At 55.3% G+C, this 14,316-nt stretch overlaps 3 protein-coding genes across 3 annotated transcripts in view; 2 read left to right on the forward strand and 1 right to left on the reverse strand.

Moving 5' to 3' along the window:
* Positions 1–14,316, reverse strand: part of LOC145527545 (uncharacterized) — a 124,072-nt gene that overhangs the window by 89,177 nt on the left and 20,579 nt on the right. Inside the window, exons 5-9 of the transcript XR_014069762.1 lie at positions 12,806–13,063; positions 12,075–12,186; positions 7,674–7,899; positions 5,179–5,436; positions 2,349–4,559 (exon numbers count right to left, since the gene is read on the reverse strand). The gene's annotated coding sequence lies outside the window, so the exon portion shown is untranslated. Of the gene's footprint in view, positions 4,560–5,178; positions 5,437–7,673; positions 7,900–12,074; positions 12,187–12,805; positions 13,064–14,316 lie in introns of the transcript that reaches the window.
* On the forward strand, positions 341–2,423 carry LOC145527563 (uncharacterized). Its single transcript, XM_081545667.1, has 3 exons — positions 341–807; positions 1,207–1,519; positions 1,771–2,423. The coding sequence occupies exons 1-3, from the start codon at positions 397–399 to the stop codon at positions 2,043–2,045; spliced, it is 999 nt and encodes a 332-aa protein (XP_081401793.1). The 5' UTR covers positions 341–396; the 3' UTR covers positions 2,046–2,423.
* On the forward strand, positions 8,265–10,050 carry LOC145527605 (uncharacterized). Its single transcript, XM_081545725.1, has 3 exons — positions 8,265–8,434; positions 8,834–9,146; positions 9,398–10,050. Exons 1-3 carry the CDS (start codon positions 8,300–8,302, stop codon positions 9,670–9,672), a joined length of 723 nt encoding a protein of 240 aa, XP_081401851.1. The 5' UTR covers positions 8,265–8,299; the 3' UTR covers positions 9,673–10,050.

The following is a 14,316-nucleotide window of genomic DNA, read 5'->3' on the forward strand; positions in this document are numbered from 1 at the left end:
CAGAGGACCAGAAAGTTGGCTACTCTTTTCTATAAGAGAGGGAGACCTTCGAGTCTTCCTTTCGGTCCTCCAACTTGGATGCGGGGTCTCAAAACAGTCAGGAGGGGGAGTGCCTTTTCCTGGGTTCCACGGCGCATCCAGGCCTCGTTCTGCCCCATTCTGTGCTGTGTCAGCCCTGGATGGAATCTTTCTTTCGGAAGTCTCAGCGCACGAGCTCCACGTGATATCGGCCCCAGGTGGAAAGGCATGGAGCTGCTCGTAGGCCGACAGACCTAGGAAGCAGATGGGAGAATGACCCCCACTCTGCAGATGGAGAGACTGGGGCAACCCTGAGGGGCATATGCTTGTCCAGGGCCACACCACTTATGAGAAGAAGGAGCCTGGTCTGAGAGCAGCATGGTCCTCGGAGCTCAGGCCCTGGCTGAACCCAGGCCTCCCCAGGGCTGTGGGCTGGGCCGTGTGGGTGTCATTGTGCCTGCACATGGCCTAAGGGGGGTGGTCGAGCAGTCAGAAACCCAGAGATTCCCTTGGGAAGTTTTGAGGAAGGGACCTCAGCACGAACCCCAGGAAATGATGTCACCTGCCGGCAACAGAACCCAACAGAACCCGCAATCCGGGTATCCAGGCCTCCAGAGCGGAGAGGAGCCCCCAGCCAGATCACTTGCTGCCAAGATGTTCTGCTGTTTGCCCCTGCCCAGAGGCCGGGGCCTCAGGAGAGCTCACAGGCAGTGTGCGTGGGCACCCTGTCGACGTTGGCTCAGGACACCCCCGAGAGGCCTCTGGCCCTTTGCCCGGAGAAACAGAAAGGTAACACGGGGAGCCCCAGGCCGGGCCAGGCCACCTCTCCCATGCCACCCGGAAACACCGGGTCCTTTGCCTGTGTGTGGGGATGCGGGTTTCTCGGGCTGTGTCTCCCTCAAGGAAGCCCAGGCGGATGTGGGGTCAGAAGCCTGTGGACAAGTTGTGCCCACACCCCAGGGGAGAGCAGGCTGGGCGGGATGGGGAGAGTGTGGGCAGCGCCGACCGGCCAGGCTGACCTCACACCCTCAGATGGGTCTCTTTCCTCCCGGGTGGGGATCTGAGCAGACACACGTCTCTGACCCTTCTGGGAAGAGAAGTTCGAGCAGGCAGAAGCAGCGGCTCCACTGGCCAGGCCCAGCTCGGAAAACTCCCAGCATGGCTGGCTGACGGTCACTGTCGTTGCAGAGCTTCCCACGTGATGAGGCCGAGGACGGGGACACCCCATCCAGCTCCCAGAGGGAGGGGTCGGAGCACCACCCGCCCGCCCGTGAGGCCCAGTGCAGGCTCCAGGTCAGCGTGCCCACGGAGGCATCAGCCCCACCGGGGGAGACGCGGAGGTGGGGAAGGCCTGCTGCCGAGACACCGCCCAGGATACAGCCGGCGGCCCAGTCTGAGGCTTCCACGGAGCTCAGCACACCCGGATCCGACCCAGAGTCCAGAGAACCCCGGCCTCTGAGGCACCAGGAGGACCTGGAGCCCAGCACGCCACAGCACAGAGGTGAGGACGCTGGGGCTGGTGCACGGGAGTGTGTGGGGAGGGGTGCTGAGCTACACAGGGACGAGTCCTCGAAAGCTGCTGCTGGGCCTGCAGCAAGCGCTGGCCTCACACCCCCCGCCCCCCATCTTGCACACTTCAGTCCCAAAAGACATCTGACGCTGGGTATTCTTTGGGAACCTCTTGGAACGTTTCTGTCCCGGGGTACGCACATGCCAAGGCTGGCCTGTGGGCAAACTTTGCTTCTCCCCCAGCTCTAGCACTGGCCTCCAACTGGAACCAGGCTCCACTTCCCAGACCTGTCCCCACACAGGTGGTGGCTCCAGGTGCAGGACCCAGGGATCCACCGAGGGCAGATGGAGAAGCGAGACTTGCCCTCGCAGAGACACCAGGCCAGCTGGGTACTGGCCAGCACACCGGGCAGATCGGATCTCCGTGCCTGCAGGACCCCCAGCCCCAGGCACTGATGTCCCACCCCCTCAGCGAGAACCTCCACCTCCACGTGCACCTCTACCTGCTCGGGCTTTAGCAAGAGAACCCGAGGCAGAGGAAGAGTCACCGCCTCGGCAGGGAGAGCCTGCCCTGGCTCCCGCACAACACCCAGACGCCCACGATGACTCACCCAGCCCTGCAGGGAGAAAGAGCCCCCGCTCTGGACAGAGACCCAGAGCCCTTACCGGAAACACCACGTCCAGGGGAGCGGTCGGCTCTGCAGCCTCCATCCCTGTCTGCTCACCGTGGATGCCGGCAACTCGGTCTGCCCCCAGGGGACATGGAGTTCCTTTCCCCTGAACTGCTTTGCATGTGGTTTGTTTCCACCTTTCTGGTGATGTTTTATTTTTTGTATGGTTTCCTGGATTTTTGTTGGTTAAGTTGGGATTAGTAAACTGTTTCATCATTGTTGCAATCTGGGAACACTGTTGTGTAACTCTGGTGATACTGTGTTACCATCACCACTTTGTAGTTTCAGACCCGTTCCATCTTTATGCCCCACCCCCCAACAAAGCCTGGATTCAAGGCAAGCACGCCCTGTTCATCCCTCCCCCCGATCCTGAACACAATTTCATCTTTTCTTTCTGCATTCCTTCCTATATTCTTGGTGTCCCCAATCAATGACTCTCAGCGAAATGACTGAAGGAGTGTTTTTCGGACTCTCCACCTACTGTAAGACTCCATTGGAGAGTTCTCATTTTTATGTCATTTGAACTAGCCTTTGATAGCTGAAAGGACGGTGTACGTCCTTTCAAGATACCATGTGCCAAACGAAGCCCTTTTGGCAACTGCCATCATTATCTCCAGGCAGGCATTGCTGTTTGAAGGGTGACATCTCAGCCAGAAGGCAGAGGCTGAGCTCCTCTTGTTGCACCAGCTCCCAAAAGAAGCCAAGAAAGGGAGCTGGAACAACAAACCACCCCCATGCCCAGGAAAGCGTTCTTCATGACAGAAGGCTAGAAAATGACCCAACATCCTTGTGGCCCAGAACCACTCTAGAAAATCACTGTTCCATAAAAAAGAGAAACACATGGGAAGTTCCAAGGAGAGGCAATGCCCATGGCCAGTGTACTTGAGAGACGGCCTGACCGCTCCGGGGAAGACACGCACCGACGGAACCCCTTGGGAAACAGCAGTGATAGTCCTCACCGTCGTAAGGGTTTCCTCTGGGGACAACCTGCCCTGGGCACCACACGAGGGAGCAGACCGGCTTCTCTTCCTCTGCCCCCACACCATTCACTCATGAAGGCAGCTCAGGTGTTCTCATGCCCTGCCTGCCTGCCTGCCTGGCTCATCCGTGAGCTGTGACCACCTCCAGGCTAGGACTCCACCTTTTCCTCTCTGTGTACCGTGAATCTGCACACAGTGGGCTTTCAGAACCTTAGGAGACTTGAGCCATTCCCGCTCGAGCCAGAACCCTCCCCAGGAAGGAAAACAGCTGTGGAGTCATTTTGGCCCCAGCACTGGTTCCGAAAGCCTGGCGGCTCCTACAGCCTCTACGGTGTGAAGAGGGAGGTCCCTTTTGACAGAGCTTTCCGGCTCTCAGATCTAAGCTGTTGTTTCACTGTCAGCTGTGTCTCTTCCGTTGCAGCCAGGTGGGCCACGCTGCTCCAAAGGAGCTCACAAGCTGAGTTTCAAGGGAGGACAGGGATGGCTACAACGTGCTGCAAACTGAGTGAGGGTCCCCACAATCCTCAGCAAAGGTCTGTGGTGTGCAAGTGGGGAGTAGAGGGCCCCCAAGTTCCAAAGGAAGGGAGGTAGTCGGGAGCTAAAGCCCTTGGCTGCTGTGGTAGCAGCTGCAGATGGCAGCCCGTCCACAGTGCACTTCAAATGAGGTCATATGAGCGGGACTCTGGAAATGGCTCCGAAATCGAGAGAAAGGGGTCAGGGTATGTGGGAATCCGGCGGGGGTGGGGGGTGGATGAAGGAAGGTGTCCCTCCTCTCTCCAGTGCAATTTGGTTTGGTGAGTCTCAAAGCTACCAGATGGCACTTCCCAAGTCAGGCCCCCGCAGGAATCAGGGTGGGCTGCCTGCCTCGGGCCCTGCCACAGGGACAAGCCACACCAGTGGCCTCCCTGAGCTCCAATGGCCGGATCTGGGGGGTTCTGTCTGGGTGCACACCTCCTTGCTGTGGCCAAGTTCCCCCCTTCTCTGAGCACCAGCTTCATCCTCTCGAATGAGGACATCAATTGCTACCTTGGCACGTTACTCTCTTCATCCTGTGAAGACTCATTAGGCTTATCCTACAATTACTAGCTGGCCCGAAGAGATATCTCCTGAATCCAGCTTAAGCTGGAGTCTCCCAGGCTCATCTGGCATGTCTTCCCTGAAGTCTGCCAAAACCCACACCCTTGCATTTCCAGGGACTCCCCTTAGCCAGCTGGGCAGAAAACCCAGCATGCTTCAAACAAGCTGACAGACAAGCGGGAGAGGACTCACGGGCAGACGGCTTCCCTCAGGTCTCGGGTGGAGCTCTGGGACCACAGCAGCAACGGGCCATCCCAGCCCCTGGGCTCAGCAGCGCCCTCATTCTCAGGCCGGCGGCTCTGCCCTGAGGGGAGCAGGAACGTCACCAACTGCCGCAGGCGGACCTCAAGCCCCTCCCACTGCTGGAGCCTGACCTCCCCCGGCCCCACCCCTTCCCCTACCCCAGCAGGACGAGAGCTCGTCTTCCCCTGGCTTCCAACGTGAGGCCCGGCCCTGGGCCCCGATTGGGCACTGCCCCAGCCCGGAGCCAATCACAGTGGCCAGGGAGGTGGAACGCACCGATTGGCCAGGGCCAGGTCATGTGACCATACTCCCCAGGAAACTCAAAGATTACCAAGGTTCTCTAAGAAACCAATGAACAAAATTATCCACTAAAGGCAAACCATAATTTTTAATGAGGCCAATGTCACAGAAAAAAAAAATGCTCCACAATAAACTGCTCAAGGAAGCTACTAAATAAACTTTCAGAAAAGTTTAGTAGTTTTTTTTTTTTTTTAAATAGGGTGACGGAGAGCTATACCTTTCCCATCTATGTGAATTTAGGTTTAAACTAGATTTCCCTTGGCTATTATATAAGACAAAAAAACCCACATCACCCACTTTCACTCCCCCCCACCCCCAAAATGTGTTTTAATCTATTGAATTTTTGTGTCCTCAGTTGTGTCTGATTCACGGCAACTCACCAACTCTACACAGCCAGGCTCTTCCGTCCATGGAATTCAGGGCAATTTTTTCTGTCCCAGTAAATGCCCACCCTGGGTGATCCAAAGGCAAGGGCTCCGAGGCTCCTGAGAGACTAACTCCTTTCAGCTGAGCACAGAGCTGGCTCCTCACTGGGATGCCTGTGGCCTGGGGCTCCCAGAGGGGAGAGCAGCACTCGCCCCACCGTGTGGTCACTGCTGGAAGTGCAGGCTGCTCCTCACTCCCCCTTGACAGTGTCCCTGAGGGCAGAACAGTGTGAATCGAATCAAGGTGGAAATGCAAACTCCAATGCAACCAACCTTCCCACAAGATCTCCAAAACCACTCAGGAACAGGGAATTGGAAACTGCAGGGGATGACATGAATGGAGATGGAGACTTGACACCTTACACCGAGTTCACTTCCAGTTATCCCTAGACAAACTTTCCATGAAAACTTGTCACAAATCTAGAAGAACAATGAGCAGAAACCGGACACGTGCTTTGAGTCTTCACACACAAAACTAAAAGGCAGTCCACAAAAAAAACCCAGAGAATACAGTGGACTTTGCAAAATCAAAGATATCTACTGTGGGAAAGACCTCATTACAAAAGCAAAAGACAGGTCATACATCGCGAGACGAATGAGTGGAAACACAAAGCTTATCAAGGATGTGTCTCCAAACAGACAAAGAACGCCAACACAACAAGCCTGTGAAAACTAGGGAAAGGTCTGAAGGGACACCAGACGGAGGAAGACACACACAGAGTATCCCGGATGATGTCCAGCACTGAGGGCCTGAAGAAACAACAGTCTAGTTGCACCCCCTCAGGCCTGTGTGACCGTGGATGAGGCCTCTGTTTCCCGGTGGCTCTGAGACATGGACAGGGAGGAAGGGGAAGAGAAGTCACTTGCATTTCTAATACTCACAGCAAAGTCTTCCAATGAGAAGGGAATTATCACCCCCACTGACAATGCCATTCACTGAAGTGATATCCACGAGTCCATCTACCCCAGAAGGGAAGGATGGACCTGTTCTCACAAAACGGCGAGAGATGGAAGGAGGAAGATCAAGCCCACACCAATCACTGGAAAGAGAAGCTGTGCTCAGGGCTTGAAAGAATTCCTACTGGGAAAATCATGTCACAGCCCCACATGGCAATCCACAGCTTCCATGCTATTCCTCCCAAAATGCCAATGCATTTTCGCACCGAACAAAGAATTGCAAAAGGGGTACGGAAACAGAAAAGAGCCTACATTGTCAATACAATCCGACGAAAAAGCCCCGATACGGACATCCAAGGTTGTGTGAAAGGAAATTAGACGACCAAACTAGGATCCTCAGGAGAGTATCGGAGAAGGCAATGGCGACCCACTCCAGTACTCTTGCCTGGAAAATGTCCTGGACGGAGGAGCCTGGTAGGCTACAGGCCATGGGGTCTTGCAGAGTCAGACACGACTGAAGTGACTTAGCCGCAGCAGCAGCAGCAGGACAGTATGCTATTGGGAATACAACAACACACACAGATCCAGATCGATGGAATAAAGTTGAGGGTCCAGAAACAAACCCCAGCATCCATGGTCAACTCATCTCTGACACAGACGGTGAGAATATCCAAATGGGAACAAGAAAGCCTCTTCAATCAATGTCCATGGGAAAACCAGACAGCTACATCTGAAGAACGCTATTGGGTTTGATCTCATACCACCTCAATATCGGGGAAAAACCTCACCCTAAAGACTGATGTCATGAGATAGCTAGAAAGAAGCGTAGGTCAAAGGCTCCTTAACATCAGAGTCTCCTTGCCATTTGCTGGGCGGAGGTCGAAATGGGTCTCTTCAAGTAAGGGAAAGAGGTAAACGAAGTACACCACTGGGTTTCCATCCAATGGAACCTATTCACAACAGAGAGGCTAAGCATTCACAAATGCAAAAGATAGGAAACGGAACACGAGAGACTCCTTGCAAGTGGTGTATCTGAGAAGGGGTTCATATGGAAAGAGACGAAGAATGCACAGCACTCAGATTCCAAGAAACACCACCACCACCCTTGACCCTTCCCCCATGACCAACTCTGACCTAAAGCCTTTCTCTCCCTCTAACCTATCCCTAAAACATAACCCTCATCTAATCATATACATGTGCATCCCTAGCATCCATCCATCCATCCACACACGAGAGAGAAAGAGGAAGACACAGACGGAATTGAGAAAGGAAAAGAGAGGGACACAGCCAGAGAGAGACACGGAACCAAAGAGAGGAAAGGAGTCGATGGTCCAGACTATTCCTCAATCTGTCTCGAAGGTAGAAGCAATGACAGCGCCCTTCCACCCCAGAAGGGGGAAAAGGACGGAAGGTTTGGAGAGGAAAAGACAAGAACGCAGGGAGCCATTAGAAGCTCAGCCACCCGCAGAAGCCGAGCTGGGACCCTTGAACAGAATCTCAATGGAAACAGAGGACCAGAAAGTTGGCTACTCTTTTCTATAAGAGAGGGAGACCTTCGAGTCTTCCTTTCGGTCCTCCAACTTGGATGCGGGGTCTCAAAACAGTCAGGAGGGGGAGTGCCTTTTCCTGGGTTCCACGGCGCATCCAGGCCTCGTTCTGCCCCATTCTGTGCTGTGTCAGCCCTGGATGGAATCTTTCTTTCGGAAGTCTCAGCGCACGAGCTCCACGTGATATCGGCCCCAGGTGGAAAGGCATGGAGCTGCTCGTAGGCCGACAGACCTAGGAAGCAGATGGGAGAATGACCCCCACTCTGCAGATGGAGAGACTGGGGCAACCCTGAGGGGCATATGCTTGTCCAGGGCCACACCACTTATGAGAAGAAGGAGCCTGGTCTGAGAGCAGCATGGTCCTCGGAGCTCAGGCCCTGGCTGAACCCAGGCCTCCCCAGGGCTGTGGGCTGGGCCGTGTGGGTGTCATTGTGCCTGCACATGGCCTAAGGGGGGTGGTCGAGCAGTCAGAAACCCAGAGATTCCCTTGGGAAGTTTTGAGGAAGGGACCTCAGCACGAACCCCAGGAAATGATGTCACCTGCCGGCAACAGAACCCAACAGAACCCGCAATCCGGGTATCCAGGCCTCCAGAGCGGAGAGGAGCCCCCAGCCAGATCACTTGCTGCCAAGATGTTCTGCTGTTTGCCCCTGCCCAGAGGCCGGGGCCTCAGGAGAGCTCACAGGCAGTGTGCGTGGGCACCCTGTCGACGTTGGCTCAGGACACCCCCGAGAGGCCTCTGGCCCTTTGCCCGGAGAAACAGAAAGGTAACACGGGGAGCCCCAGGCCGGGCCAGGCCACCTCTCCCATGCCACCCGGAAACACCGGGTCCTTTGCCTGTGTGTGGGGATGCGGGTTTCTCGGGCTGTGTCTCCCTCAAGGAAGCCCAGGCGGATGTGGGGTCAGAAGCCTGTGGACAAGTTGTGCCCACACCCCAGGGGAGAGCAGGCTGGGCGGGATGGGGAGAGTGTGGGCAGCGCCGACCGGCCAGGCTGACCTCACACCCTCAGATGGGTCTCTTTCCTCCCGGGTGGGGATCTGAGCAGACACACGTCTCTGACCCTTCTGGGAAGAGAAGTTCGAGCAGGCAGAAGCAGCGGCTCCACTGGCCAGGCCCAGCTCGGAAAACTCCCAGCATGGCTGGCTGACGGTCACTGTCGTTGCAGAGCTTCCCACGTGATGAGGCCGAGGACGGGGACACCCCATCCAGCTCCCAGAGGGAGGGGTCGGAGCACCACCCGCCCGCCCGTGAGGCCCAGTGCAGGCTCCAGGTCAGCGTGCCCACGGAGGCATCAGCCCCACCGGGGGAGACGCGGAGGTGGGGAAGGCCTGCTGCCGAGACACCGCCCAGGATACAGCCGGCGGCCCAGTCTGAGGCTTCCACGGAGCTCAGCACACCCGGCTCCGACCCAGAGTCCAGAGAACCCCGGCCTCTGAGGCACCAGGAGGACCTGGAGCCCAGCACGCCACAGCACAGAGGTGAGGACGCTGGGGCTGGTGCACGGGAGTGTGTGGGGAGGGGTGCTGAGCTACACAGGGACGAGTCCTCGAAAGCTGCTGCTGGGCCTGCAGCAAGCGCTGGCCTCACACCCCCCGCCCCCCATCTTGCACACTTCAGTCCCAAAAGACATCTGACGCTGGGTATTCTTTGGGAACCTCTTGGAACGTTTCTGTCCCGGGGTACGCACATGCCAAGGCTGGCCTGTGGGCAAACTTTGCTTCTCCCCCAGCTCTAGCACTGGCCTCCAACTGGAACCAGGCTCCACTTCCCAGACCTGTCCCCACACAGGTGGTGGCTCCAGGTGCAGGACCCAGGGATCCACCGAGGGCAGATGGAGAAGCGAGACTTGCCCTCTCAGAGACACCAGGCCAGCTGGGTACTGGCCAGCACACCGGGCAGATCGGATCTCCGTGCCTGCAGGACCCCCAGCCCCAGGCACTGATGTCCCACCCCCTCAGCGAGAACCTCCACCTCCACGTGCACCTCTACCTGCTCGGGCTTTAGCAAGAGAACCCGAGGCAGAGGAAGAGTCACCGCCTCGGCAGGGAGAGCCTGCCCTGGCTCCCGCGCAACACCCAGACGCCCACGATGACTCACCCAGCCCTGCAGGGAGAAAGAGCCCCCGCTCTGGACAGAGACCCAGAGCCCTTACCGGAAACACCACGTCCAGGGGAGCGGTCGGCTCTGCAGCCTCCATCCCTGTCTGCTCACCGTGGATGCCGGCAACTCGGTCTGCCCCCAGGGGACATGGAGTTCCTTTCCCCTGAACTGCTTTGCATGTGGTTTGTTTCCACCTTTCTGGTGATGTTTTATTTTTTGTATGGTTTCCTGGATTTTTGTTGGTTAAGTTGGGATTAGTAAACTGTTTCATCATTGTTGCAATCTGGGAACACTGTTGTGTAACTCTGGTGATACTGTGTTACCATCACCACTTTGTAGTTTCAGACCCGTTCCATCTTTATGCCCCACCCCCCAACAAAGCCTGGATTCAAGGCAAGCACGCCCTGTTCATCCCTCCCCCCGATCCTGAACACAATTTCATCTTTTCTTTCTGCATTCCTTCCTATATTCTTGGTGTCCCCAATCAATGACTCTCAGCGAAATGACTGAAGGAGTGTTTTTCGGACTCTCCACCTACTGTAAGACTCCATTGGAGAGTTCTCATTTTTATGTCATTTGAACTAGCCTTTGATAGCTGAAAGGACGGTGTACGTCCTTTCAAGATACCATGTGCCAAACGAAGCCCTTTTGGCAACTGCCATCATTATCTCCAGGCAGGCATTGCTGTTTGAAGGGTGACATCTCAGCCAGAAGGCAGAGGCTGAGCTCCTCTTGTTGCACCAGCTCCCAAAAGAAGCCAAGAAAGGGAGCTGGAACAACAAACCACCCCCATGCCCAGGAAAGCGTTCTTCATGACAGAAGGCTAGAAAATGACCCAACATCCTTGTGGCCCAGAACCACTCTAGAAAATCACTGTTCCATAAAAAAGAGAAACACATGGGAAGTTCCAAGGAGAGGCAATGCCCATGGCCAGTGTACTTGAGAGACGGCCTGACCGCTCCGGGGAAGACACGCACCGACGGAACCCCTTGGGAAACAGCAGTGATAGTCCTCACCGTCGTAAGGGTTTCCTCTGGGGACAACCTGCCCTGGGCACCACACGAGGGAGCAGACCGGCTTCTCTTCCTCTGCCCCCACACCATTCACTCATGAAGGCAGCTCAGGTGTTCTCATGCCCTGCCTGCCTGCCTGCCTGGCTCATCCGTGAGCTGTGACCACCTCCAGGCTAGGACTCCACCTTTTCCTCTCTGTGTACCGTGAATCTGCACACAGTGGGCTTTCAGAACCTTAGGAGACTTGAGCCATTCCCGCTCGAGCCAGAACCCTCCCCAGGAAGGAAAACAGCTGTGGAGTCATTTTGGCCCCAGCACTGGTTCCGAAAGCCTGGCGGCTCCTACAGCCTCTACGGTGTGAAGAGGGAGGTCCCTTTTGACAGAGCTTTCCGGCTCTCAGATCTAAGCTGTTGTTTCACTGTCAGCTGTGTCTCTTCCGTTGCAGCCAGGTGGGCCACGCTGCTCCAAAGGAGCTCACAAGCTGAGTTTCAAGGGAGGACAGGGATGGCTACAACGTGCTGCAAACTGAGTGAGGGTCCCCACAATCCTCAGCAAAGGTCTGTGGTGTGCAAGCGGGGAGTAGAGGGCCCCCAAGTTCCAAAGGAAGGGAGGTAGTCGGGAGCTAAAGCCCTTGGCTGCTGTGGTAGCAGCTGCAGATGGCAGCCCGTCCACAGTGCACTTCAAATGAGGTCATATGAGCGGGACTCTGGAAATGGCTCCGAAATCGAGAGAAAGGGGTCAGGGTATGTGGGAATCCGGCGGGGGTGGGGGGTGGATGAAGGAAGGTGTCCCTCCTCTCTCCAGTGCAATTTGGTTTGGTGAGTCTCAAAGCTACCAGATGGCACTTCCCAAGTCAGGCCCCCGCAGGAATCAGGGTGGGCTGCCTGCCTCGGGCCCTGCCACAGGGACAAGCCACACCAGTGGCCTCCCTGAGCTCCAATGGCCGGATCTGGGGGGTTCTGTCTGGGTGCACACCTCCTTGCTGTGGCCAAGTTCCCCCCTTCTCTGAGCACCAGCTTCATCCTCTCGAATGAGGACATCAATTGCTACCTTGGCACGTTACTCTCTTCATCCTGTGAAGACTCATTAGGCTTATCCTACAATTACTAGCTGGCCCGAAGAGATATCTCCTGAATCCAGCTTAAGCTGGAGTCTCCCAGGCTCATCTGGCATGTCTTCCCTGAAGTCTGCCAAAACCCACACCCTTGCATTTCCAGGGACTCCCCTTAGCCAGCTGGGCAGAAAACCCAGCATGCTTCAAACAAGCTGACAGACAAGCGGGAGAGGACTCACGGGCAGACGGCTTCCCTCAGGTCTCGGGTGGAGCTCTGGGACCACAGCAGCAACGGGCCATCCCAGCCCCTGGGCTCAGCAGCGCCCTCATTCTCAGGCCGGCGGCTCTGCCCTGAGGGGAGCAGGAACGTCACCAACTGCCGCAGGCGGACCTCAAGCCCCTCCCACTGCTGGAGCCTGACCTCCCCCGGCCCCACCCCTTCCCCTACCCCAGCAGGACGAGAGCTCGTCTTCCCCTGGCTTCCAACGTGAGGCCCGGCCCTGGGCCCCGATTGGGCACTGCCCCAGCCCGGAGCCAATCACAGTGGCCAGGGAGGTGGAACGCACCGATTGGCCAGGGCCAGGTCATGTGACCATACTCCCCAGGAAACTCAAAGATTACCAAGGTTCTCTAAGAAACCAATGAACAAAATTATCCACTAAAGGCAAACCATAATTTTTAATGAGGCCAATGTCACAGAAAAAAAAAATGCTCCACAATAAACTGCTCAAGGAAGCTACTAAATAAACTTTCAGAAAAGTTTAGTAGTTTTTTTTTTTTTTTAAATAGGGTGACGGAGAGCTATACCTTTCCCATCTATGTGAATTTAGGTTTAAACTAGATTTCCCTTGGCTATTATATAAGACAAAAAAACCCACATCACCCACTTTCACTCCCCCCCACCCCCAAAATGTGTTTTAATCTATTGAATTTTTGTGTCCTCAGTTGTGTCTGATTCACGGCAACTCACCAACTCTACACAGCCAGGCTCTTCCGTCCATGGAATTCAGGGCAATTTTTTCTGTCCCAGTAAATGCCCACCCTGGGTGATCCAAAGGCAAGGGCTCCGAGGCTCCTGAGAGACTAACTCCTTTCAGCTGAGCACAGAGCTGGCTCCTCACTGGGATGCCTGTGGCCTGGGGCTCCCAGAGGGGAGAGCAGCACTCGCCCCACCGTGTGGTCACTGCTGGAAGTGCAGGCTGCTCCTCACTCCCCCTTGACAGTGTCCCTGAGGGCAGAACAGTGTGAATCGAATCAAGGTGGAAATGCAAACTCCAATGCAACCAACCTTCCCACAAGATCTCCAAAACCACTCAGGAACAGGGAATTGGAAACTGCAGGGGATGACATGAATGGAGATGGAGACTTGACACCTTACACCGAGTTCACTTCCAGTTATCCCTAGACAAACTTTCCATGAAAACTTGTCACAAATCTAGAAGAACAATGAGCAGAAACCGGACACGTGCTTTGAGTCTTCACACACAAAACTAAAAGGCAGTCCACAAAAAAAACCCAGAGAATACAGTGGACTTTGCAAAATCAAAGATATCTACTGTGGGAAAGACCTCATTACAAAAGCAAAAGACAGGTCATACATCGCGAGACGAATGAGTGGAAACACAAAGCTTATCAAGGATGTGTCTCCAAACAGACAAAGAACGCCAACACAACAAGCCTGTGAAAACTAGGGAAAGGTCTGAAGGGACACCAGACGGAGGAAGACACACACAGAGTATCCCGGATGATGTCCAGCACTGAGGGCCTGAAGAAACAACAGTCTAGTTGCACCCCCTCAGGCCTGTGTGACCGTGGATGAGGCCTCTGTTTCCCGGTGGCTCTGAGACATGGACAGGGAGGAAGGGGAAGAGAAGTCACTTGCATTTCTAATACTCACAGCAAAGTCTTCCAATGAGAAGGGAATTATCACCCCCACTGACAATGCCATTCACTGAAGTGATACCCACGAGTCCATCTACCCCAGAAGGGAAGGATGGACCTGTTCTCACAAAACGGCGAGAGATGGAAGGAGGAAGATCAAGCCCACACCAATCACTGGAAAGAGAAGCTGTGCTCAGGGCTTGAAAGAATTCCTACTGGGAAAATCATGTCACAGCCCCACATGGCAATCCACAGCTTCCATGCTATTCCTCCCAAAATGCCAATGCATTTTCGCACCGAACAAAGAATTGCAAAAGGGGTACGGAAAAAGAAAAGAGCCTACATTGTCAATACAATCCGACGAAAAAGCCCCGATACGGACATCCAAGGTTGTGTGAAAGGAAATTAGACGACCAAACTAGGATCCTCAGGAGAGTATCGGAGAAGGCAATGGCGACCCACTCCAGTACTCTTGCCTGGAAAATGTCCTGGACGGAGGAGCCTGGTAGGCTGCAGGCCATGGGGTCTTGCAGAGTCAGACACGACTGAAGTGACTTAGCCGCAGCAGCAGCAGCAGGACAGTATGCTATTGGGAATACA

This window comes from Giraffa tippelskirchi, chromosome 11 (assembly GCF_054371585.1).
Source record: "Giraffa tippelskirchi isolate mGirTip1 chromosome 11, T2T-mGirTip1v1.2.pri, whole genome shotgun sequence".
NCBI lineage: Eukaryota > Metazoa > Chordata > Mammalia > Artiodactyla > Giraffidae > Giraffa > Giraffa tippelskirchi.

Bases quoted from the DNA above. Each gene is read 5' to 3' on its own strand.
- LOC145527563 (XM_081545667.1), top strand. From the start codon at position 397: ATGGTCCTCGGAGCTCAGGCCCTGGCTGAACCCAGGCCTCCCCAGGGC. The intron at 808-1,206 runs GTAACACGGGGA...CTGTCGTTGCAG, and splicing joins TTGCCCGGAGAAACAGAAAG to AGCTTCCCACGTGATGAGGC. The intron at 1,520-1,770 runs GTGAGGACGCTG...CTTCTCCCCCAG, and splicing joins CAGCACGCCACAGCACAGAG to CTCTAGCACTGGCCTCCAAC.
- LOC145527605 (XM_081545725.1), top strand. From the start codon at position 8,300: ATGTTCTGCTGTTTGCCCCTGCCCAGAGGCCGGGGCCTCAGGAGAGCT. The intron at 8,435-8,833 runs GTAACACGGGGA...CTGTCGTTGCAG, and splicing joins TTGCCCGGAGAAACAGAAAG to AGCTTCCCACGTGATGAGGC. The intron at 9,147-9,397 runs GTGAGGACGCTG...CTTCTCCCCCAG, and splicing joins CAGCACGCCACAGCACAGAG to CTCTAGCACTGGCCTCCAAC.